Raw genomic sequence first — 27,482 nt, forward strand, 5'->3', positions numbered from 1 at the left:
GTCGCATCTTTCCTGGTATTGAATAAATGTCCAACTGTGTATAAAGAAGACAATCGGCTAGATTACGAGTTTTGCCGTGAAAAAGCATCGTTATGGCTCTCTTTCACTACCGCTGGTATTACGAGTTTTGCAGGTATATCTGTACCGCACACTTTTTTTGGCCGCAACGTAACTACCGCAGCTTTCCAAAAGTCCTTTTTCAATGGGACTTCCTTTGCGCCGGTATACGAGTTTGCCTGGGAGGCCAAAAAGTGAGTGGTACAGCCTATACCTTCAAGATCCATACCGTAAACTGAAAGTCAGTAGTTATGGGTTTTATGTTACAACGCCGTAACATAAAACTCATAACTAAAGTGCTAAAAAGTACACTAACACCCATAAACTACCTATTAACCCCTTAAGGACCACAGCACTTTTCCATTTTCTGTCCGTTTGGGACCAAGGCTATTTTTACATTTCTGCAGTGTTTGTGTTTAGCTGTAATTTTCCTCTTACTCATTTACTGTACCCACACATATTATATACCGTTTTTCTCGCCATTAAATGGACTTTCTAAAGATACCATTATTTTCATCATATCTTATAATTTACTATAAAAAAATTATAAAATATTAGGAAAAAATGGAAAAAAAACACACTTTTTCTAACTTTGAACCCCAAAATCTGTTACACATCTACAACCACCAAAAAACACCCATGCTAAATAGTTTCTAAATTTTGTCCTGAGTTTAGAAATACCCAATGTTTACATGTTCTTTGTTTTTTTTTTGCAAGTTATAGGGAAATAAATACAAGTAGCACTTTGCTATTTCCAAACCACTTTTTTTCAAAATTAGCGCTAGTTACATTGGGACACTGATATCTTTCAGGAATACCTGAATATCCATTGACATGTATATATTTTTTTTTAGAAGACATCCCAAAGTATTGATCTAGGCCCATTTTAGTATATTTCATGCAACCATCTCACTACCAAATGCGATCAAATAAAAAAAATTGTTCACTTTTTCACAAATTGTTTCACAAACTTTCGGTTTCTCACTGAAATTATTTACAAACAACTTGTGCAATTATGGCATAAATGGTTGTAAATGCTTCTCTGGGATCCCCTTTGTTCAGAAATAGCAGACATATATGGCTTTGGCATTGCTTTTTGGTATTTAGAAGGCCGCTAAATGCCACTGCGCACCACACGTGTATTATGCCCAGCATTGAAGGGGTTAATTAGGGAGCTTGTAGGGTTAATTTTAGCTTTAGTATAATGTAGTAGACAACCCAAAGTATTGATCTAGGTCCATTTTGGTATATTTCATGCCACCATTTCACCGCCAAATGCAAACAAATAAAAAAAAGCGTTACATTTTTCACAATTTTAGGTTTCTCACTGAAATTATTTACAAACAGCTTGTGCAATTATGGCATAAATTGTTGTAAAAGCTTCTCTGGGATCCCCTTTGTTCAGAAATAGCAGACATATATGGCTTTGGCTTTGCTTTTTGGTAATTAGAAGGCAGCTAAATGCCGTTGCGCACCACACGTGTATAATGCCCAGCATTGAAGGGGTTAATTAGGGAGCTTGTAGGGAGCTTGTAGGGTTAATTTTAGCTTTAGTGTAGGTATCAACCTCCCACATGACACATCACACCCCCTGATCCCTCCCAAACAGCTCTCTTCCCTCCCCCACCACACAATTGTCCCCGCCATCTTCAGTACTGGCAGTAAGTCTGCCAGTACTAAAATAAGAGGTTTTTGGGGATTTAAAAAAAAAAAAATAATAATAATTCTGCTCTGTAGGATCCCCCCTTAGCCCCCAACCTCCCTGATCCCCCCCCAAACAGCTCTCTAACCCCCCTCTCTGCCTTATTATGCGCCATATTGGGTACTGGCAGCTGTCTGCCAGTACCCAGTTTGAAATCAAATGTTTTTTATCAAATCTTTTATTTTATTATTTTAAAACTACTATTTTCTGTAGTGTAGCTGCCCCCCCTCAACCCCCAACCTCCCACCCTCCCAGATCGTTAAAATGTATAATGTTCCCACCCTCTCTCCCACCAAGTAACACCTTACCTGTTGTTCCATAGTGTAGGGTTCCCATTCCCGCGCGCGCACCCGCGCACCCGCTCACGTGCACGCGCGCGCACACGCGCACTCGATCCCGCCCCCCTTCCCACCGATGGCCACCCACCCGCCTCCCTGGATCAGCTCCCACCCACCAACGAACATAGCCATTGATGGCCGATGCAGAGAGGGCCACAGGGTGGCGCTCTCTGCATCGGACGGCTAAAAAATGTTATAGCAGGATGCCTCAATATTGAGGCATCACTGCTATAACATGAAAGCAGTTGTAAGTGATCAGGATCGCTTCCACTGCTTTCAAAGACCAACGACGTACGGGGTACGTCCTTGGTCATTAACTGCATTTTTTTGCAGGACGTACCCCATACGTCGTTGGTCGTTAAGGGGTTAACCAATAAACCAAAGCCTTCCCGCATTGCAAAAACTAAAATAAAATTATTAACCCCTAATCTACCGCTCTTTACATTGCCAACACTATAATAAACATATTAACCTCTAAACTGCTGTACTCCTGCATTGCAAACACTAGTTAAATATTATTAACCCCTAATCTGCTGTCCTTAACATCGCCACAACCTACATTACTGATATTAACCCCTAATCTGGTGCCCCCAAAATCGCTGCGACTATACTAAAGTTATTAACCCCTATACCTAACCCTAAGTCTAACCCTAAAACCCCCTAACTTTAATGTAATTAAAATAAATCTAAATAAAACCTACTATTAATAACTAAATAATACCTATTTAAATCTAAATACTTACCTGTGAAATAAAACCTAAGCTAGCTACAATATAACTAATAGTTTCTTTGTAGCTAGCTTAGGTTTTATTTTTATTTCACAGGTAAGTTTGTATTTATTTTAACTAGGTAGAATAGTAAATAAATAGTTATTAACAATTTACTAGCTACCTAGCTAAAATAAATACAAATTTACCTGTAAAATAAAACCTAACCTGAGTTACACTAACACCTAACCTTACACTTCTCCTGGCTTCGTTGAGGACTTCTTGTCGCTTGGATGAAGACTTCTGTCGCTTTGTTGAGGGTGGATGTCCGGTCTTCAAAAAGTGGATCTTCGGGGGTTAGAGTGTTTTTTTTTTTTTTTTTAAGGCTTTATTGGGTGGGTTTATTGTTAGATTAAGGTTTGGGCTGAACGAACTAAATGCCCTTTTAAGGGCAATGCCCATCCAAATGCCCTTTTCAGGGCAATGGGAAGCTTAGGTTTTTTTGATAGGTTTTTAATTGGTGGGTTTGGTTGTGTGGGTGGTGGGTTTTACTGTTGGGGGGTTGTTTGTATTTTTTTTTTTTTTAACAGGTAAAAGAGCTGATTTCTTTGGGGCAATGCCCAGCAAAAGGCCCTTTTTAAGGGCTATTGGCAGTTTAGTTTAGGCTAGGGTTTTTTTTTATTTGGGGGGGGGGGGGCTTTTTTATTTTGATAGGGGTATTAGATTAGGTGTAATTAGTGTTTTTTTTTTAAAATTTAGTTAATCGTAGTGTAAGGTTAGGTGTTAGTGTAACTCAGGTTAGGTTTTATTTTACAGGTAAAATAGTATATTTTTGCTAGGTAACTAGTAAATAGTTAATAACTATTTACTAACTATTCTACCTAGTTAAAATAAATACAAACTTGCCTGTGAAACAAAAATAAAACCTAAGATAGCTACAATATAACTATTATTTTATAGGTAAGTATTTAGTTTTAAATAGGAATAATTTAGTTAATGATAGTATTTTTATTTAGATTTATTTTCATTATATTTAACTTAGTGGTGTTAGGGTTAGGGTTACGTTAGGGGTTAATAACTGTAATATAGGTGGCAGCGACGTTGGGGGCGGCAGATTAGGGGTTAATAAATGTAGGTAGGTGGCGGCGATGTTAGGGGCAGCAGATTAGGGGTTAATAAGTGTACTGTAGGTGGCGGCGGTGGCGGGGACGGCATAGTAGGGGTTAATAAGTGTAATGTAGGTGGCGGCGATGTCGTGGGCGGCAGATTAGGGGTGCTTAGACTCAGGGTTTATGTTAGGGTGTTAGGTGTAAACATAAATTTTCTTTCCCCATAGGAATCAATGGAGCAGCGTTACAGAGCTTTACGCTCCTTTATTGCAGGTGTTAGGCTTTTTTTTTTTTAGCCGGCTCTCCCCATTGATGTCTATGGGGAAATCGTGCATGAGCACGTAAAACCAGCTCAAAGCAGAGCTGGTATTGGAGTGCGGTATGGAGCTAAATTTTGCTCTATGCTCACTTTATTGCCTGCTAACACCTGTAATAGCAGCGCTATAGGGAGGTGAGCGGTGACAATAACTTGCAAGTTAGCACCGAGCAGCTCTTACAGCAAAACTCGTAATCTAGCCGAATGTTAGTTAAAGGGACATGAAACCCAACAAAAATTATTTCATGATAGAGAATACAATTTTAAACAACTTTCTAATTTGCTTCTATTATATAATTTGTTTAATTCTCTTGGTATCATTTGTTGAAGGAGCAGTAATGCACTACTGGTTTCTAACTGAGCACATGGGGGAGCCAATGACAATCAGTGTGTGTGTGTGTGTATACAGTGGATATAAAAAATCTACACACCCCTGTTAAAATGTCACGTTTTTGTGATGTAAAAAAATGTGACACATAAATTGTACAACTCAATAAAAAACAAACTGAAATCTTTTAGGTGGAGGGAAATAAACAAAAAAACTAAAATAATGTGGTTGCATAAGTGTGCACACCCTCTTATAACTGGGGATGTAGCTTTGTTCAGAATTAAGTGATCACATTAAAAATCATGTTAAATAGGAGTCGGTACACACCTGCTTTCATTTAAAGTGCCTCTGATTAACCCCAAATAAAGTTCAGCTGTTCTAGTAGGTCTTTCCTGACATTCTCTTAGTTGCATCCTACAGAAGAAGCCATGGAGCTTACAAAACATCAGAGGGATCTCATTGTTAAAAGTTATCAGTCAGGAGAAGGGTACAAAAGAATTTCCAAGGCATTAGATATGACATTGAACACAGTGAAGATAGTAATCATCAAGTGGAGAAAATATGGCGCAACAGTGACATTACCAAGAACTGGACATCCCTCCAAAATGTATGAAAAGACAAGAAGAAAACTGGTCTGGGAGGCTACCAAGAGGCCTACAGCAACATTAAAGGAGCTGCAGGGATATCTGGTAAGTACTGGCTGTGTGGTACATGTGACAACAATCGCACATATTCTTTATATGTCTGGGCTATGGGGTAGAGTGGCAAGACGGAAGCCTTTTCTTATGAAGAAAAACATCTAAGCCCGGCTAAATTTTGCTAAAACACATTTGAAGTCTCCCAAAAGCATGTAGGAAAAAGTGTTATGGTCTGATGAAACCAAGGTTAAACTTTTTGGCCAGAATTCCAAAAGATATGTTTGGCGCAAAAACAACACTGCACATCACCAAAAGAACACCATACCCACAGTAAAGCATGGTGGTGGCAGCATCATGCTTTGGGGCTGTTTTTCTTCAGCTGCAACGGGGCCTTAGTCTAGGTAGAGGAAATTATGAACGGTTCAAATCAAGAACATCCAAATCGAGAAAGGAATGGCTTCACCAGAAGAAGATTAAAGTTTTGGAATGGCCCAGCCAGAGCCCATACCTGAATCCAATTGAAAATCTGTGGGGTGATCTGAAGAGGGCTGTGCACAGGAGATGCCCTCACAATCCGACCCATTTGGAGTGTTTTTGCAAAGAAGAGTGAGCAAATCTTGCCAAGTCAAGATGTGCCATGCTGAAAAACTCATACTCAAAAAGACTGAGTGCTGTAATCAAATTTAAAGGTGCTTTAAAAAAAGTATTAGTTTAAGGGTGTGCTGACTAATGCAACCATATTTTATTTTTTTTATTTTTACTTCCCTCCAACTAAAAGATTTCAGTTTGTTTTTCAATTGAGTTGTACAGTTTATAGCTCACATTAAGGGTAGAAAAAGTTCTGAAATTATTTATCTTTGTCTCATTTTTTTACATCACAGAAACCTGACATTTTAACAGGGGTGTATAGACTTTTTATACCCACTGTATAGAGAGTTTTTTTTAAATTGTATGCTCTATATGAATCATGATATAAAATGTTTGGGTTTCATGTCCCTTTAAGTCATATAGAAGGCTTAGCTACTAAGCTGACATGGCCTTACATTGTATTTGTAATGAATAATTGGTTGCAGACACTGGCAGTACCATAACATCTTTAAGGGAAGGTAATTATTATTAATCACACAGTAAGAATGATTGTATGAATAAGGGGTAAATGTAAGTTGAAGGCCTTACTGACACTTGTAATACAAGGCCGATTTTTTTTTTTTTTTTTTTTTTTTATGGCTGCACTACCTCTTATCTACCAAAACAAGCATGCAATATGTCCCCTTTAGTCTGTAGATTATGTAAAATAACCTGCTGTTTGGCACTCTAGGGGTTAATCATTAAAAACATAGTAATACAATTATGAGGGGTGTTAATAAATTAGAGATCACTAGTAGAAGGGCATGAAGAAAACAATTATTACACAACTCATAATATTCTCTTAACTTGTAAACCGTTAACCAGGAGTCACAAGAGAGAACTATGTCCCATAAGAGACAGCGGTACTAAACACTTTTTTCAACTATATTAATATCCTGCAGGGAAATCAAACACATTTTCACATTTGCAATAAAAAATAAATATAATAGCAGGGTAAAATGATGTGCATATTACCCAGAATGTCTTCTTCTTACATTTCAAAAACCATAATCATTCTATGAGCCTATACTCTCATGTATAATAACTATGTACTAATATATTAGGAGCTAACCTATATTGGGGAGCATAATCATTTATAACAGGTTCTACTGAGACATCTAACGCAATAGCAACATAACTGTTTTACTGAAATGTGTAATAATGCAATGTTACAGAAGTACAGTGCATACTAAATATTAGATAACCAATAAAAACATTAAGAATCTGCAGTTTCATGAATAATGTTTTTAAGTCAAAAATAAGCTAATATGGAGTAAGGGCAATAGAAGCTGAGTTGTCTGGATGTATAAGTGAAAGTTGGGTAGAAGCAAGCGTGGTTGATGGGTTGTGCTATAAATCAGACCGACAGATCATAATAAATATTGAGTGTACTCTTATAAAGACCTCTTGCTTAAGGGATGCAGGGACAAGGAGATCGAGAATTGAAAGATCAGATCAAAAAGTAGTATAAGCTCATATCCTCCTGACTGTATCTAGTATGATTTTTATATGACCACAATTTTGAGGCAGCAGTCCAGGAAAACAGGAAGAAGGAAGTTCCCCATGGAAAGCTGTAGACAATAAGATCCGGATTGTGCTGAGTAGAGTTAGTCTGTTCTAGTGTCCATCAAACATGCAAAAATCCAACCTAGATAACAGCTCTCTAGTTCCTTCACATAGTTTCCGTTGCTGTCCAGTATATAACTTAGGGTCTTCACTGCTGCTGAAGGGCTCCCGTTCTAAATATTTTTCTTTTCCCTAGTGCACTTGTGGTGGAATATTAAGAGGAGCAGGAAAACAAAAGATTGGAGCCATTATGAATGCTATAGGATACTACGTCATTGGTTTCCCCATAGGAATATCACTGATGTTTGCAGTCAAACTTGGTGTATTAGGTATGATACAAATGAGTGTTTCTTAAATAATATTTTGTTTCATGTTGTGAAATTTACATAATGCTAAGTAAATTTGTAGTATATATTTAGCAATTTTTCTACTTACTTTAGTCACAAGTTTACTGGAAAGGCTATCACGTGTAACTTTAACTTTTAATTGTATCTTTTGTCATTTTGATTCCATTATACATTATGGTCATTAACATCACTCATAAATAACCTTACTACTGCTGTGCCTATAAGATATGTCTTTAAAAAATGTTCACATTCTCCTGCAAAACCATAGTTGACTTGCCATATCAGAAATAGCCCTTTCTTGGTGCAAATTGTATCTCTATAACTAGTCACTTACTGTATACTTCCTTTGCACTGCCCCTGCCTGTTTCTTCCTCACATCTTATTACCACTGCTCTTCTCAATGTACTTCTATTTTCTTGGTCATTGTTCAGCTCCAGTGGATTTATAAGCCAAATCCCATATCTCTCACCTTCTTTCCTATGTCAGCAAATGCCCACCTGATAAATCTTCCTGGATGGCTTCATATCACTTGAACATTTCAGAGTCATTTCTCTGCACCAAGGAGCCTACCAGCACTGTGGAATCTTTTGGCGCTCTACAAATAACTGATAATTATACCAGTGTGATAACACTCATTGGAGTGCTAGGGTCCTTTTTAGAACTCAGAGCACCCTAAATATCAGCAAGAAGACATATGATTGCAATCCCTTTTGCAGTCCAGTCACCTGCTACATAGAGGGGGATAAGTCTCCTTATTTAAAAGAATATAATCCCCTCTTTAATATAAACAGTATTTCTTTTGTAAAATGATGGTCCACAGTCCACCATAACATATGGGATAGATTTCATGCCACTAGGAGGTCGTCAAGAACCCATATCAGAGCTAAAAATCCCTCCCACCTCCCCTTTTTAGTTTTGTTCTTGGCCTCGTAGGAGTTGGTTGAGAATTGAGGTGTTTCCAGTTACTTGCTTATGGATTTAGATTTGGCAGCTCAGACCAATGTAAAACCCATAATCCCTGGGAATTATAATTCAAAAAGAAGACAAAAGTGAAACTTTACAGCAGGTGAATGATACTGGGACATATGAATAACATGTTATGTGCACAGTATTTACATATGGGACGTCAGCCATAACTATCCACAGGCATTGCAGGGACTCGTCCTTAGCCTCTCCCTGTGGGACACAGGTATTTCCTACCTACAGATATCCTGGGCGGTAACCGTACCTGCACTGTATGGGCTCTCTGTATACTGCTGCAGCTGCCTTGACATGCCAGGTACAGTATGTCGGTGGAGGGTGTGCTACTTAAAGGGATACTGAACCCAATTTTTTTTTCTTTCATGATTCAGATAGAGCATGTAATTATAAGCAACTTTCTAATTTACTTCTATTATCATTTTTTCTTCGTTCTCTTGCTATCTTTATTTGAAAAAGAAGGCATCTAAGCTAAGGAGCCAGCAATTTTTTGATTCAGAACCATGGACAGCACATTTTTATTGGTGCTGTCCAATCAGCAAAGACAACCCAGGTTGTTTACAAAAATGGGCCGGCATCTAAACTTACATTCTTGCTTAACAAATAAACATACCAAGAGAATAAAGAAAATTTGATAATAGGAGTTAATTAGAGCATGCAATTTTAAGCAACGTTCCAATTAACTCCTATTATCAAATTTTCTTTATTCTCTTGGTATGTTTATTTGTTAAGCAAGAATGTAAGTTTAGATGCCGGCCCATTTTTGTAAACAACCTGGGTTGTCTTTGCTGATTGGACAGCACCAATAAAAATGTGCTGTCCATGGTTCTGAATCAAAAAATTGCTGGCTCCTTAGCTTAGATGCCTTCTTTTTCAAATAAAGATAGCAAGAGAACGAAGAAAAAATGATAATAGAAGTAAATTAGAAAGTTGCTTATAATTACATGCTCTATCTGAATCACAAAAGAAAAAATTTGGGTTCAGTGTCCCTTTAATGTACTTGACTTACCACAGCACACACACACACACACACACACACACACACACACACAGCCCCGAGGCTATTTATAGGTACTCTGGCACAGGTACAGCATAGCCAGGGGTTTTGGATTGCACTCCTCATGACACACTTTTTCTCAGGTCCCTCTTGGTCCTATCCTTGTCAAGGAGACGGCCAGGCAAGACTGAGCCCATTAACAGCCCTCTGGCAGCTCTGGGGAACCATTTTGGTTACTTTATTTAAAATATGTGCCTGGCCCTTTAAGAAAACCGCTAACTGCTCTATGCAGTTAGTGGTTTGTTAGTGCACAATCCGGTTAGCATGGGGGGCATTTTATTTAAGATTCTGAGGCTGTATTATTCTTTGTGCACATACTATACTTATATTAATCACTCTAAAACCTTTTACTGAGGAACTGGCATTTCACCTGGCTGTAGCCCCACCCCTCAGCTTCCCTCTTCTTCAGTCTGGAGCTGTAACTGGGCAGAAAAACAGCTCAGAAAACTTTGGGTAGTAATTTTTTATTTTCTTACCCTATCTGCACTTTCCCTTACATGAGCTGCCAAGGGGTTACTTGGGCTGAAAGTCTGCAGCCTGGGAGATTGTAAGTGTACTTTCACTATTACAGTGCAGTTTCAATTAAGGTGTCAGAGGGGTTATTGAAATTAGTGTAGAGGGTTCTCTACCATTTATTGTTTGTGCATGTCTGGTCACGGTGTCTCTATCCTACCATTACATACTATGGAACACACTGAATCTGTCCCCACTGATATCAATGTTAACACATAAGAGGAATCATTTACTGATAACCCTACTTGTACATACATTATATGTGCTTGCAAGTCTGTTCCACTATGTCAGGTCAATCTACTCTTTTTGAGCTGTATGCCTCAAATTGTGCATGCAAATCAGCTGCAGCTTCCTACTTTCCCTAAGGAATAATGTACTATGTATGTTGCCCAGGAGGCTCCTATTCATTTTACCTCTGAGTGTAAGAATAGCTAGCAAGGCTATGGCAGCATATTTTGTGGCTATTATTGAGTTTCATTCTGTTATTAAACTTTCTGCTGATAAGGTACTATATGCTGTATGTAAACCATTCCTAATGGTCCAGATTTGATAACATCCTCTATGCAGGTGTTTTTCCGAAGATCTTTAGGCAGCTGTACACCTCAGCACATAATTATGTGATCTACGGTGTACCCAATTTACTATATGTGCAATTATATATTACACTAAACATAATGGCATATGATGCCATTATTATTTATTATAACTATCTGTGCTATGTACAATACCTGATGGGAGTACACCGCTTTATGTACATATATACATTACATGGGATTTTTTTTTATGTTGGACATTCTCTATACTGCTCTTTGGAATGTTCTTTACAGTGATGTACTTCATGTACTGTTATATACATATATACATACATATATAAATATATATATATATATATATATATATATATATATTAGTGTTTATATACTTGTATAAAAGCAAGCAGCTTTTGGCAGTAAAGTCCTTCAGGTCGCAGTGTCAACTAAATAGAACTACCAGAATAATTGTCCCACCCTTTTCCGTAACAGACCATCTGCTTGGGTATTAATCCCATATGTTATGGTGGACTGTGGACCATCATCATTTTATGAAAGAAAACAAAATCTATGCTTTCCTGATGATAAATTATTTAATTTCGGAATGATGGTTCACAGGCCCCGCCCGTTTACATTTTTGGCCGGCAGTTCTGACACCTCTACAGACCCTGCTTTGTTTATATGTTTTTCCTATTTTCTGCTCGACTATACTTTAAACTAAGAGAGAGGTGGGAGGGATTTTATGCTCTGATATGGGTTCTTGACCTCCTCCTAGTGGCGGGAAATATACACCATATGTTATGGAGGACTGTAGACATCATCATTCTGAAAGAAAATAATTTATCAGGTAAGCATAAATTTATTTTTTTGTGGGTCTCTTATGCTTACTTAAAGGGACAGTCTATTTGATTTTTTTTTTTTTTATTGTTTAAAAAGGTAGATAACGCCTTTTTACTACCAATTTCCCAGCTTTGCATAACCAACATCGTTATATTAAAGGGACAGTCTAGTCAAAATGAAACTTCCATGATTCAGATAGAGTATGCAATTTTTTAAACAACTTTCGAATTTACTTTTTATCATTAAATTTGCTTTATTCTCTTGGTATTCTTTGTTGAAAGCTAGACCTAGGTAGCCTCATAAACACATTTTTAAGTCCTTGAAGGCTGCCTCTTATCTCAGTGCATATTTACAGTTTTTCACAGATAGACCGCTCTAGTTCATGTGTGCCAGATAACATTATGGAGTTATTTAGTCAGCACTGATTGGCTAAAATGCCAGTCTGTCAAAGGAACAGAAATAAGGGGGCAGTCTGCAGAGGCTTAGATACAAGGTAATTACAGAGGTAAAAAGTATATTACTATAACGTGTTGGTTATGCAAAACTAGGGAATGGGTAATAAAGGGATTATCTTTCTTTTTAAACTATGAACATTCTGGAGTAGACTGTTCCTTTTAATGACCTTTATAACCTCTAAGTTTGCCTTTTTCTAAACCCCTGCAGGCCACCCCTTATCTCAGTGCTTTTTTATAAGCTTTTTAAATCTTTTACAACAGCCAGACAGTGCTAGTTCATGTGTGTCATATAGATAACAATGTGGTCACTCCCATGGAGAATAATGGTTATGCAAGAACCAGCACTGTTTGGCTAAAATGCAAGATTGTAAAAAGCACTGAGGTAAGGGGCAGTCTGCAGAGGCTTAGATACAGGTAATCATAGAGGTGAAAAAGTGTATTAATATAAAAAGTATTGGTTATGCAAAACTGGGGAATGGGCAATAAAGGGATTATCTATCTTTTTAAACAATAACAATTTTCAAGTAGACTGTCCCTTTTAAATGCTCATGGCTACTTTGGAGCCTCTTTCTATAGTAAATTCAATAGGGAAGTGATTGCTATAAAACTAGCACTACCCTTCTATCGTCATGGATATGACATATGATTTACGAAGGAGACAGGGAGTTTGAAAAAGGTAATTGGAAGAGAAGTATAGGGGCTTCATCAGAGCCTACCTCCCACTTCAGCCACAACTGTAGTTTGGTGCTGCAGGTTTCTGCACTTTATTTCCATGTTAGTTTATTGGTTAAATCTTGCATTTAATCATCATGTCTGCTGTATAGTGATATAAACAACATTGCATTTTTCTGTATTACAGGGCTGTGGTCTGGGATGATTATCTGTGTTTTCCTGCAAGCTTCCTTCTTTTTCTTTTTTGTTTGGAAGATGGATTGGAATAAAGCATGTGAAGAGGTAACCATTAGCGTTTGTGGGATATTCACTCATGCAGATTCATTTTAAAAACTATTAGCAGTTCTCTTTAACTTAGAGAATTGTGCATCTACCCATATGCTCAAATACACTTCATACGTCCTCACCAAGATGATATGTTGTATTATGTAACACCAAGTAGGTAATTCAGATTTTACAAACTACAGATCAGTTCCATGATAAGATGCCTTTTAGATAAGGTCACAGAACCTTACAAGTGGCTTGTAATATGCTTTGCTGGGCATTACATTCCAGATACAATGTCCAAAATATTGCAATTATTGAAAACATTGTCAAAGATAATAAATAGACTTATTTCTTTTACAAGATACGATGAGTCCACGGATTTCATCCTTACTTGTGGGATATCGCCTCCTGGTTAGCAGGAGGAGGCAAAGAGCACCACAGCAGAGCTATATATATAGTTCCTCCCTTCCCTCCCACTCCTGTCATTCTCTTTGCCTGTGTTAGTGATAGGAAGAGGTAAAGTGAGGTGTTAGTTTAGATTCTTCAAGAGTTTTTTTTTATTTTTAAAATGGTACCAAAGTGTGCTATTTTACTATAGGGTGTAGCCGTATTCCTTGTCAGCCTCTAGAGTAGAGCTACAGGTGGCTTTAAAGCAATGGGAACTGGTGGGATTTTGCCTCACTGCGCCTCCCATACTTGTGCTGCCCTTATGTTGATGGTTTCAGAGAATATTAACTGAGGCCCTTATGTGTTCACAGAGCTGCAGGAGAAAAGACCTCTTGGAGCTGTGAAACTTTCATGCTGTTACTCAGCATAGAGGTAAGTGCAGTCTTTATTTCTGGGGCTTGCAGCATATCTCAGAATTGACTGTGCATGCCTAATCTGTTGGGGACTATGGGCTCAGGAAGGGCTGTTCTAGTAACAGGGTGTGGGTTATCATGGGACAATGTTAACCGATATTATGCTTTATTTTCTCAGACTGTACTGGCCTTTATTAACGTTGGCCTAGATACACTGACATGATTGTTTTTATGTACCGGGTACTGTTTACTGGGTCCTTAAACAAGGGGACTTGGGGCTGACGCTGGGAGAGTATGTTTGGAGTGTGATGCTAAACTCCGGTACACGGCTGTGTTAGACTTTTTTTTTTGCCGATCCTGGCTAGGTCTTAGGTCGTTCCCACGATGGGCGGGGTTTGTTCTTTTGGCACCCTTTGTACTGTAGCCGCGAAGTTTCTTATCCAGGAAGACGGCTGTTCGCGCAGACATTGCAAGTGGCACCTTAACCGCATGGTTTGCAGAATAAAGCAATCGGTTTTAGGTGTTGTTGCCTGACTTCCTGTTTTGTGCCTAGAAGGATCGGCGGACCGTGTGGGAAGGTAGGCACCTCAGCGGAGCTGTTGAGGCGAGGTGCTCTAGTGCACAGAAGTTGATTAACGTTTTTTTTTCTGTGCTTCAGAAATTTTTCTGTCATTTTTACTTTTTTAGGTGAAATAATTTTTATTAACCTCACTCCTCCACCAATAAAATCAGAAAGCTTACATACATTTTACCATGAGAATATACCACATCACTATGTACAAATTTCAAATATCATAAAAAATCTTAGTCGAGGCAATTCCCACCCAAAAAAAAGTTCTTTGTATCATTAAGTTTCTTAAGAGTCTGCATACAAACTATCCTGAGTGCTGTCATGAAGTCGTCCATAACATTTCTTTCAAAGACTTTAACCAATGCTGGTGACACAGACTTCTTCATAGAATGTGGAGGAGTAACTTGTTTTCATTATAATTTCCCTCTATCAATCTCCTTATGTCTCTCTAGGTATATTACCAACAATAGAGAAAATCTTAACATGGGGGGTATGACCCCTACATACATTTTACCTTTTAATAGTAACATAATAACAATAAACCAACAAAAGAAAAAAGAAAAATCAAAAAAGAGTATACATAGAGCATGGTTTTACAAGGTATCCCTGTACATTTCATCATCTGCGTAGCTAATCAGTATTTTCACATCTAGCTTAATTTTTTTATACATTGGTTGAGTAAGTCATTTCTCTGTCTAACTCCTCTTTTTCATTTCTCCCTGAGATAGCCTATTCCCTAATCACCACCTCAACCCTTTTTTAAATAACATTTTGTTTCAGTTTATTAATACTCTCCACTATCCAATAAAACCAAACCTTCTGAAACACATGCTCTGTCTCTTCTATAAATGAAGCTGACTCATACATCGGATATATCATCTGAATTCTGGCCAATACCTCTGTCCAAGACGGTATTTCCGTCTTCCAATATTTAGCTATGGCTATTCTTATTGTAGTGCATAGGATTCTAATAAAGGTATTGATGTATTTGTTCAGACGTGGGACACTCTCATGCAGTAATGCTGGAGTGAGGGCAATCTGCTCGTTCAGCACTGTACTCAACAAGGAGGATAACTTCTGCCAAATTCCCTTGACCTTAGGGCAATCCCACCACATGTGGATATATGATCCCACTACTCTGCAGCCTCTATAACAATAGTTGGAACTCCCTTTTCCCATATGAGCTGTCTTTGTCGGAGTCAGATACCATCTAAAGGATGTTTTTAAGATATTCTCTCAAGTCTGCACTAATAAGGCCTTTACTAGCCTGATATAATGTGTCGTTCCACTGCGTTGTCTCAAACTCCCTATCAATGTCTGCTTCCCATTTTAACATCATATGGCTATGAGTAAGGCTTAGGTCGAAACGCGTAAGCCGTTTGTTCTAGTGCCCCTGCACTTACCTTTTTTGTACACTTTGCTCTGCATTTTACCTAGGAGTATTCACTCCTCACTTTGCGTTTGTGACATTTGGAACTGTCCAATAAATGTTTTTTCTTGCTGACACTCGAGTGCTTCTCACATCCTTTTTTGCTCGAGGTTTTAGAGTAGGTTTTAGTTTCTTGAATAGAGATATATATATAGTCTGGAGATCGCTTTTTTGGGTCTAGTTGAGACTGTACATAAGTGTTCTAGTGTCCTCTGTCGGGTGTGTTCTTTGTTCCTAGCTAGGTATGTGTGTATAGCTGAGGTTATTTGAAGATCTAGGAACCAGTGTAGTGGAAAGGGTTCTACTTTTTGTTGAAGTTGTATAAACATCAGCAGCTTACCCTGAAGTAGCATATCTGCCACTCTATACAACCCTTTGTTTTCCCATTTCTTGATTTAAAGTCTAAATTCCTTGTTTGTTATGTATTTTAAGGGCATTGCCAATGAATGTTTAGGGAACAATATCCCTGACTGACAGGCTGAAATCCACTGCTGTCTAGCAAGTTGTGTAGCCGTATTTTGATATGTATCTTGGCCTTTATATAGCTAAACATTCCAAAGAATGCTGTCTGGAGTCTCCTGCCCTACCATTTCCGCCTCTAAGACAGGCCAGAGAACATCATTTTGTCTTCTGCCAAGAATGGAATTTTGGGCCAATCTCGCCGCCATATAATAGTCCTTTAAATTAGGGGCACCCACCCCTCCCACTTGTCTGTGCCTGGCTAATAAGTGGTTTGGAATTCTCGAATGTTTATTGTCTCTTAAAAATTTATCGATATCTCTCTGAAGGCTATCTAGGTCTGAAGTGTTAATTTTAATTGGAAGCACTCTGAATAGATATAGAATTCTGGGCAGAATTGTCATCCTAACAGCCAACAATCTCCCATACCAAGAGAATCCCATTTTCCTCCATTTCCCTAAATCTGATCTAATTGTCTTGAACAAGGGTAGATAGTTTGTCGCATATAATTTTGACGAATGTGTAGTTAATGCGATTCCCAAATATTTTAGGCCTTCTGGTACCAATTTAAAATCCAAATTTGCCTCGATTAATTTAATGGTATGTTTTGGTATGGACAAAGGGAGCGCCTCAGATTTTTCAGCATTAATTTTATATCCAGATATCTGAAAAAATTATTGTATTGTTTGATATACAAAGGGTAACGACTTCAGTGGGCTCGAAATGGTGAGCAACACGTCCGTGAACAGCGTAATTTTATGATGCACCTTCCCTATCTCTAATCCCTTTATGTCTGGACAGTTGCGTATATAAGCTGCCAATGGCTCAATACACAAGGCAAAAATTAAAGGTGAAAGCGGACAACCCTGTCTCGTTCCATTAAGAATGCACACTCTTTCTGATTGGTGTCCTATGGCTCTGACATGTGCAGTGGGTGTTGAGTATAAACCCTCAACGGCTTTTAGGAATCTCCCTTCAAAATCCAGGGCTTTCATTAATGCTAACATATATTTCCAATCGACCCTATCGAATGCCTTCTCTGCGTCCAGAGACAGGATCAGAGAAGGCACTCCCCGATCACGTAGAAAATCTATCACCGACACCATCCTTCGGATATTATCTGGGGCCTCCCTCTCTTTAATGAAGCCCACCTGATCAGGATGTATAATAGTGGGTAAAACATGTTTCAATCTATTAGCTAAAATTTTCGTTACTATGTTAAGATCCTGATTGATAAGAGAAATTGGCCTATAGCTAGCGCATAGATGAGGATTTTTCCCTGGTTTCGGTATTACCACTATCTTGGCTCTGAGAAGATCTGTAGGAATCTGTCTCCCTTCCATTATGTGGTTTGCAAACACTACTAAGTGAGGGATCAAGATATCTTTAAATGTCTTATAGTACTTCCCCGAAAACCCATCAAGTCCCGGGGCCTTGCCTGGCTTAAGGTCTTTAATAGCCTCTGCCCTAGTGATTTTAGCATTTAAGGTTGCTCTATTTTTTTCAGTTATCAGCGTCATATTTGCTTTCTGTAAGAAAGAGTCAAATATTTCCTGCGTCGCAGGAGTATGTTGCACCTTAGTGCCATCATATAACTCACTATAGAATTGGGCAAATGTATCAACGATTTCCTGAGGATGGGAAGTTAATTGACCATTAGTGTTTTGAATATGTGGTATAGATAGGGCTTGATAACTATCACTAATTTTTTTCGCTAGATATTTATCAGGTTTATTAGCAAAAATAAAATAATTTGTTTTCATTCTATGCGCAGCTCGTATGGACTGGTCATTTAGCAGGGATTGTAGGGTTTGTTTTTTATTGATAAGCTGAATTAGTGTGGCCTCTGATTTAGTCACTTTGTGTCTTCTCTAAGGAACTGATTTCCATATTTAGTTGTTTTATAAGGTGATCAGTTTGTTTTTTATGTAAAACCTTTTCCTTAATTTAATACTCCCCTAATTACTGCTTTGTGCGCAGCCCAGGGTGTGATCGGATTCTATGTGGAGTCTACATTTATCTGCTAATATTCTCTCAAGCAATTAAGAAGTTTGGTTTTGACAGGTGGGTGTTTAACACAGGATGAGTCGTATGTCCATGTTTTTATTCTTTTTGGGTCTGAGAAGTCGCCAAAGCTAATTTGTGCAATCAAGTGATCCGACCACACACAAGGGTGGATATCTATGGATTGTATAGCAGGTTGCAAAATCTGGCTAGTGAATATATAGTCTATCTTTGTGTAGCTATTATGAGCTGAAGAATAGAAAGTAGTGTCTCCGTTCCCCCCCGTTCAATGCCTGCCAGGTGTCATGTAATGTATGTTGGTTGAGTAGTCCTAAGATATTTCTAGCAACTACACTTTGTCTCTGTCTTTTCTTTGATTGCAAAGTAAGGGTCTGTTTTGTCAGTGACTGAAGATCCACATTGAAGTCTCCAGCTACAATTATTCGCATTCTGGACCAACCAGTCAACATGTCGGAGATGGTGTTAAAAAATTTGTCTTGTTGCTCATTGGGAGCATATACATTACACAGAAGTATCTCTACCTCCCCTATTCGTCCAAATACCAGAAGGTATCTGCCTTCTTTATCTGATATAGTTTCTCTATGTGTGAACGGTATTGAGGAATGTATTACAATAGAGACTCCCCTCTTTTTCGAATCTAGTGCAGAATGATACTGCATTGGAAAATCTCTTGCCCAGTATTTAGGGATAGTATTCTCGAGGAAATGGGTCTCCTGAAGGTAAACAATAGTGGCTTTCAACCTTCTATAATTTGTCATGGCTGTCCTTTTTATGTCAGTATTTAAACCTCTCGCATTATGCGAGATCAGCACTATCTTAGGTAATGGCACTGCAATGGGTGTAACTATGACTCTTTCTAAATCTAGCTCTGGAATCAACATCCCAGGGTGACTGAATTAAGGTAAGGTGTATAGCTTGTTCCCTGACTACACTATGTTTACGAATAACATTCCCACCTCTCTTTCTAGGAAGCCCTTGATACTCTATGGAGCTCCAACATTTCAACCTTTGTTGATGTATATAAAATCCTTGTACAGTATTTCACAAACCATGCATTAAAACAACAACAATCATCAATAAAAATAGTAACAAGTATTGACATAAACTTGTTTGAGTAAACATATATCAAAACAAACACAATATATTTCTGATATGCAAATCTAACAAACTCTTAACATATTGCAACTTACAATGAGTGAAGAACTCTTCATGGTCCCTTGTACCTCGTACCTGATTAGTCCCTCCGTCCTCTTAGGGGGTATCAAGGTTGGACAAGTTCCAAATTTTACATTAGAGAGCAAAGGTACTCTCCAGCAGGACCTTTCTCTTCTGTCTGGAAACTTCAGGTCTTGCCCTTTTTCTTAGTAACTTTCTTCCATTTTGGCCTTTGGGGCTTTGCCCGGAGTTGAGATGAATCCGATGGATGTGACGATGTCCCTTCAGCCCGGGTATCAGGCGGTTCTAGATCCAAAAATTTACAGATGTCCGGAATCTCCGCTACGGTCTTGATAGTAGCTGTTCTACCATTTCGCACCACATATAGTGCAAAAGGAAAGCCCCATCTGTATGGGATATGATTCTTCCTTAGCAGAAGAGTAAGTGGTCTAAGAGCGTTTCGTCTCTGTAGGGTTTTAACACAGAGGTCTTGAAAAAATTGGATTATATTCCCTTGGAATTTAAATGTGGGATTTTGTCTTGATGCCAGCAGTATCTTTTCTCTATCTGGGAATCGGAGGAGTTTGATAATCACATCTCTTGGGGGTTGATCAGGCTTGGGCCTGGCTCTAAGGGCTCTATGAGCTCTTTCTATTGGATAATCAGAGTCTGTTGATGTCCCTAAGATGACATGGAACAATTGCTGAAGATAGCTGGGCAGGTCCTCAGCACCTATTGTCTCAGGAATTCCTTTGAGCCTAATATTAGACTGCCGGCTTCTGTTCTCCATGTCTTCTAGTTTCTGCTCTAATTCCGTTATTGTTTGTTGCTGGGATGCCAGGACCTGTGACACTGCCCTAACCTCTTCACCCATTTCCTCTGTAGCCGATTCTAGTGAATCAACACGGTTCCCCATCTCCGAGATCTCGTTCTTGATATCAGTAAGACTACTGGAGACTGTAGCTTGAAAACTATCCATTTTCTCCAACAGTTTTTCAAAATTGGAAGCTATGTCCTGCTTAGACACCAAAGTTTGGAGATCTGCCCTAGTCACAGGGGTCATATCTTCAGAGCCCTCCTCATTTTCAGATTCCATTCCCTCCACCGAGACCTGTTCTTGAGATCTATTTGTCCTGGATGCTTTGAAAAAGGTGTCCATAGACAAGGATTTCATTCCTTTGTCCTGCTTGGTATTTTTCCTGTAAGACATATTGGCCTATATTTAATAAGGTCTGGCGGACCTGATCCGACAGTGCGGATCAGGTCCGCCAGACCTCGCTGAATACGGAGAGCAATTCGCTCTCCGTATTCAGCATTGCACCAGCAGCTCACAAGAGCTGCTGGTGCAACGCTGCCCCCTGCTGACTCGCGGCCAATCGGCCGCCAGCAGGGAGCTGTCAATCAACCCGATCGTACTCGATCGGGTTGAATTGCGGTGATGTCTGTCCGCCTGCTCAGAGCAGGCGGACAAGGTTATGGAGCAGCGGTCTTTAGACCGCTGCTTCATAACTGGTGTTTCTGGTGAGTCTGAAGACTCGCCAGAAACACGGGCCCACAAGCTCCCTACGGAGCTTGTTAAATGGGCCCCAATGAATGCTGCAACAACAAAGCTACACCGTATAGTAAAAGGAGCACTGAATCTTTAGCGTGGTAGTACAAAATCCAACTCTTTCACTTCTCAATCAGTAGGATATGCAATTTTCTGAACCTCTGTGAATTAGCTAAGTATGACCATCTTTATTTAGTGACCATCTAGCTCCATATAGTCATCTAGACTCTTCACTCACTCCAGTTATATTGCCCCCATCAGGTGTCAGATCTCATAGATAGAAGCAAGGTTAAGGGTTAACCCAGACATCAGGGCTTTGAATCATTGACAGTACAAGGTTATTGTATTAGCCAAAGCATTATGTTTCTGTCAAACTGCATAGACATACAGCTTTAAATAGACTTTACATCTCACAGATCAGCATGTGTTTTTCCTTCCTGGATATACTGAGACAGATCTCAAGTGTGGTTGTCAACAGCTCTACTGCCTGCTTTGCCCCCTCTCCCCAGGGCAAGTGTCCTCACTGGACAAAGATGGATAGGGACAGTGGGATATGACCTGCTGACACACAGTTCAGCAGGAAATGGAGGGGAGAGAGATTAGTTTAGCAGTAAATGTCCATCTCTGTAGCTGCTTCTTTAAACTGTTACTCCTGCAGTGTTATGTGCATGCAGTCTACAAATGTCTCTTCTGACTTGCAAGTAGTGGTATAGTCACATATCTGGCAACCCACTGTGTATTGAGGGCCTGTATATAGAGACTGTGATATGGGTAGTTGCGCACTTACATATTCCACGTGGCAAGCGTAGATGAGGATACCGGATACTCGCTTCTTATCAAGTTTAGGCCCTGGAGCTAAGCAAAGACACGTTTGCTCCTAATGGCTGCTAGCTCCGCCCCCCCATTTTACTTTTTAAAGGGACATTACTATAAGAATTTATATTGTACTGTCAATCCTTTCCCTTTGTTATTTGTTTGACCATTAATTGGGTATTTATTTTTATTCAAAAATTATAAAATAAAAATTAAATTTTTCCTTATTCTGTTAGTATGGATTCAGATATCCAGACTGCAGCATGCTCTATGTGTTTGAATGCCACTGTGGAACCTCCGGTTCCTTTTTGACCCTCCTGTTGTGAGAGGGCCTTACATTATAGAGACAGAATTTTTGATAACCCTTTACCTAAGGCAGATGCTTCTCAGGAGTCTATAGAAGGGATGCAAGGTATGCCGCAGCTTTCTCCTCAAGCGTCACAGCCCTTAACGCCCACACAAGCAGGGTCATGTATTTCCCCAGTATCTGTAGCATTTACATTAAGACATTGCTGCAGTGATGTCCTCTACGCTTTCTGATGCGTTATCCAACCTTCCTATTTCGCACGACAAGCGTACAAGAAGGGACACCTATGTGGGCACGTATGCCACTGATTCCGTGGTGGCGATTGCGGATGCACCCTCCAGGGGCTCTGAGTTGGAGGTACTCTTTTAGGGTGAACTCTCTGAAGCAGGGAGTGCTTTGCCCTTGACTGATCCTGATGTGGTTTCCTTCAGGTTTAAGCTTGAACACCTCCGTTTATTACTGAGAGAGGTGTTGGTTACTTTGGATGACTGTGACTCAATCATAGTCCCGCCAGAGAAATTGAGTAAGTTAGACAGATATTTGGAAGTTCCTTCTTACTCAGATGTCTTTCCAGTTCCTAAAAGGACTTCAGAGATTATTGCAAAGGAATGGGGAAGACCTGGTATTCCTTTTTCTCCTTCGCCTGTATTTAAAAAGATGTATCCTATAGCCAACGCAATTAGGGATTCTTGGCAGACGGTCCCTAAAGTAGAGGGGGCTATTTCTACCCTGGCCAAGCAAACTACTATTTATATCGAGGGTAGTTGTGCCATTAAAGACCCTATGGATAAGAAGTTAGAGCGTCTTCTTAAGAAGGTTTACGTCCACCAGGGATTTCTTTTGCAACCGGCGGCCTGCATTGTTACTGTGACCAGTGCGGCTGCTTTCTGGTTTGATGCTCTAGAGGAGTCTCTTAAGACAGAGACTCCCTTGGAAGAGATTCAGGATCAAATTAAAGCTCTTAAGTTAGCTAATTTGTTTATTACACAAAATATATAAAAGGAACAGAGGGGCACTTCATGTGTAGTATCATCAAGATAAAGAGTAAAATTCAAATCAGAAGCCAAATGTGTACTCACATATCCCAGGAGCACACTTATGTGCTTGTAGTCACAGGCTGTAGATTTAGACAGGTGTAACAGCTCACCCCCAACCAAAGCAGTTTCTTGGTATTAATGAACTGGAAAAACAACAAGAAGGCATGCACTACATGTGCGGATCATCCAGGATACAATAGCAATAATTCTAATGTGTTTCCACAGATGGGTACTCACATTTAGGGCAAGCACACCAATGTGCTGGTAGGAACAGGCTGGCAATTTGGAGAGGTATGTCAGCTCACCTCTTGAACTCCCATCTGAAAACTGTGTCCAGAGTATAGCAACTCCACAAAATGATAAGATGTATAAGGCAGGTAGGATAATAGGATGAATATGTCCACTCAAAATGGTGATAGAATAAAAACAATTTTTATTTAAAAACAAGATTAATAAAATAACACCATAGTGGACCCAGGCTGGTCACAGTGACCCCCTTTGACATGCAACGCGTTTCTCGGTTATACAACAGTTTCTTCAGGCATATGATAATACATCCTGTGACCACCCTGGGTCCACTTTTTTAACACTACGGTGTTATTTTATTAATCTTGTTTTTAAATAAAAATTGTTTTTATTCTATCACCATTTTGAGTGGACATATTCATCCTATTATCCTACCTGCCTTATACATCTTATCATCATTTTGTGGAGTTGCTATACTCTGGACACAGTTTTCAGCTGGGAGCTCAAGAGGTGAGCTGACATACCTCTCCAAATTGCCAGCCTGTTCCTACCAGCACATTGGTGTGCTTGCCCTAAATGTGAGTACCCATTTGTGGAAACACATTAGAATTATTGCTATTGTATCCTGGATGATCCGCACATGTAGTGCATGCCTTCTTGTTGTTTTTCCAGTTCATTAATACCAAGAAACTGCTTTGGTTGGGGGTGAGCTGTTACACCTGTCTAAATCTACAGCCTGTCACTACCAGCACATAAGTGTGCTCCTGGGATATGTGAGTACACATTTGGCTTCTGATTTGAATTTTACTCTTTATCTTGATGATACTACACATGAAGCGCCCCTCTGTTCCTTTTATATATTTTGTCTAGTATACCTGGATCCGCCAGTGGAGAGGAGGCAGCAATCCTGAACACTAATCCATTCTTATTACAAAGAGGACTTTTACTATTATGATTATCTATATTTGAATCTCTCATTAGATTATGGTATCGTATATACAATCTGTATTATAATTCTTTGTTATCATTGTATAATAACGCACCATCATCACAGAATTATATCGAAATCATCTTTAGTTGATCATTGTAGATAGCTACTATATCTATTTATAATAGAATAATACTGCATAACCTCAATAGGATAATATAGCATTCAACTACTAGTTAGCTGTAATCTCTGAACGATTTGCCCCATTTGTGGCCAATTTTTTTGAGACTAGCGCCCCCTATTTGTGACTAGAGCACACATTGCGTTAATTTGTTTATTACAGATGCTTCTCTGCAGATCACTAAATTGGCGGCTAAGAGTTTGGGCTTTGCCATCTTAGCACGTCGGGCTTTATGGTTAAAGTCTTGGTCTGCGGATGTGTCGTCCAAGTCTAAGCTTTTGGCTATTCCTTACAAGGGGAAGACCCTGTTCGGGCCTGACTTGAAGGAGATTATTTCTGACATTACGGGAGGCTAGGGTCATCTCCTCCCTCAGGATAAGAAGTCCAAACAGAGAGGGCGACAGAGTAATTTTCGTTCCTTTTGAAATTTCAAGGGAGTTCCCTCTTCCGCCAAACAGGAAGGGGATTATTCACAAAACAGGTCCACTTGGAGAGGGCTTTGATGATCCTCATCGCTCCTGCGTGGCCTCATAGGACTTGGTAAGCCGATCTGGTGGACAAGTCATCTCAGCCACTGTGGAAGCTTCCATTGAGGAAAGACCTCATTCAGGGACCCTTCCATCATCTGAATCTAGTTTCTCTGTAGCTAACTGCTTGGAGATTGAACGCTTGATTTTATCTAAGCGAGGGTTCTCTGATTCGGTCATTGATACCTCGATTCAGGCACGTAAGCCCGTTACTAGAAAGATTTCCTATAAGATATGGCGTAAATATCTTTATTGGTGTGAATCCAAGGGCTACTCATGGAGTAGGGTTAGGATTCCCAAGATTTTGTCTTTTCTCCAAGGATTGGCGAAAGGGTTGTCAGCAAGTTTCTGCTTTGTCTATTTTGCTATTTTGCTACACAAGCGTCTGGCAGATTTTCCAGATGTTCAATCTTTTTGTCAGACTCTGACTAGAATCAGGCCTGTGTTTAGACCAATTGCTCCTCCTTGGAGTTTGAATTTAGTTCTTAATGTTCTTCAAGGGGTTCCGTTTTGACCCTATGCATTCTATAGATATTAAGTTGTTATCTTGGAAAGTTTTATTTTTGGTTGCTATTTCTTCTGCTCGCAGAGTTTCTGAGCTTTCGGCATTACAATGTGATTCTCCTTATCTTATTTTCCATTCTGATAAGGTGGTGTTACGTACCAAACCTGGTTTTCTTCCTAAGGTTGTTTCTAATAATAATATTAATCAGGAAATTGTTGTTCCTTCCTTGTGTCCTAATCCTTCTTCTAAGAAGGAGCGTCTTACATAATTTGGACGTGGTCCGTGCTTTAAAGTTTTTTACTTACAGGCCACTAAAGATTTTCGTCAATCATCTTCCCTGTTTATTGTATTTTCTGGGAAGTGTAGGGGTCAGAAAGCTACGGCTACCTCTTTCATTTTGGCTGAAGAGTATCATCCGGTTTGCATATGAGACTGCTGGACAGCAGCCTCCTGCACGAATTACGGCTCATTCCACTAGAGCTGTGACTTCCTCATGGGCATTCAAAAATGATGCTTCTGTTGAACAGATTTGCAAAGCTGCAACGTGGTCGTCTCTTCACACTTTTTCCAAATTTTCCAAATTCAATACTTTTGCCTTGTCTGAGGCTGTTTTTGGGAGGAAAGTTCTTCAAGCAGTGGTGCCTTCCGTTTAGGTTCCCTGTCTTGTCCCTCCCATTTCATCCGTGTACTATAGCTTTGGTATTGTATCCCACAAGTAAGGATGAAATCCGTGGACTCGTCGTATCTTGTAAAAGAAAAGGAAATTTATTCTTACCTGATAAATTTGTTTCTTTTACGATAAGAGTCCACGGCCCACCCTGTTTTTTCGAGACAGGTCTTTATTTTTATTTTTGTTAAACTTCAGTCACCTCTGCACCTTGGCCTTTCTCTTCTCTTCCTAACTTCGGTCGAATGACTGGAGTGGGAGGGAAGGGAGGAGCTATATATACAGCTCTGCTGTGGTGCTCTTTGCCTCCTCCTGCTGACCAGGAGGCGATATCCGTGGACTCATCGTATCATAAAAGAAACAAATTTATCAGGTAAGAATAAATTTCCTTTTTATATTTTCTTGTAAAGCAGGATGCCAAAAAGGTCTGGCATTCTTATTGTGTTATAATATAAAATACTACACACATATATGGCTGGAAATCTCCAGTCATATGTGTGATACATTACACTATATTATATAGGGTTAGTTTACGAGAGGAGCGGTATGCTCGCATGCTAACTTTGTTTGACTTCTGCTCTTTGCGCGCGTCAGTCAAAGTGCATTACAAGTTGAAAAGTAATTTATAATGATTGTATGCTAACCCAACACACACACACACACAGCCGAAGTTGGAATATCGTGACCACGTTAACCCCATAGACTTCAACGGAGTGAGAAAAGTGGGAAAAAACACACATAGCCCCCTACTCTAATAACCCTTAAATGAGCATATAGCCCACCGTAAAGTCCCCACTACACTATTTACACTGAAACTGCCGCACCCCCACATTACTAGGTCCCCACTACACTATTAACCCCTAAACTACCACACCACCAAGTCTACACTATTAACCCATAAACCCTCACATTGTAAACTACACTACTAACCCCCTAAACCGCTACAACCCTCATCGCAAAATACCAACTAACATCTAAACCAGCTAACCCCCCTAACCTAACACACCCTAAGTTACTAAAAAAAACAAAAACAAATAATCTTAACTGGGAAAAAAAAACTGTTAGATAAGAAATCTACCATTGCATAAAATAAATACTACCCCATTCTACTAGTAACCCCCCCAAAAAAAGGCTATCTAAAAAAAAAAACCTACTCTAAAAATTGTCCCGAAAAGGACATTTTAGCTCTTTTGCTGCCAAAAAATAAATAAAAGTTAAAAAAAACCCTATCCCGCC

The 27,482-nt window shown here is 39.3% G+C and overlaps 1 protein-coding gene across 1 annotated transcript in view; it reads left to right on the forward strand.

Moving 5' to 3' along the window:
- LOC128653841 (multidrug and toxin extrusion protein 2) overlaps positions 1 to 27,482 on the forward strand; it is a 236,275-nt gene that overhangs the window by 134,930 nt on the left and 73,863 nt on the right. The window contains exons 14-15 of the mRNA XM_053707375.1: positions 7,585 to 7,717; positions 12,968 to 13,062. Of these exons, the coding sequence (XP_053563350.1) occupies positions 7,585 to 7,717; positions 12,968 to 13,062 (228 nt within the window). The remainder of the gene's footprint in view (positions 1 to 7,584; positions 7,718 to 12,967; positions 13,063 to 27,482) is intronic.

The sequence above is a fragment of the Bombina bombina genome, chromosome 3 (assembly GCF_027579735.1).
Source record: "Bombina bombina isolate aBomBom1 chromosome 3, aBomBom1.pri, whole genome shotgun sequence".
NCBI lineage: Eukaryota > Metazoa > Chordata > Amphibia > Anura > Bombinatoridae > Bombina > Bombina bombina.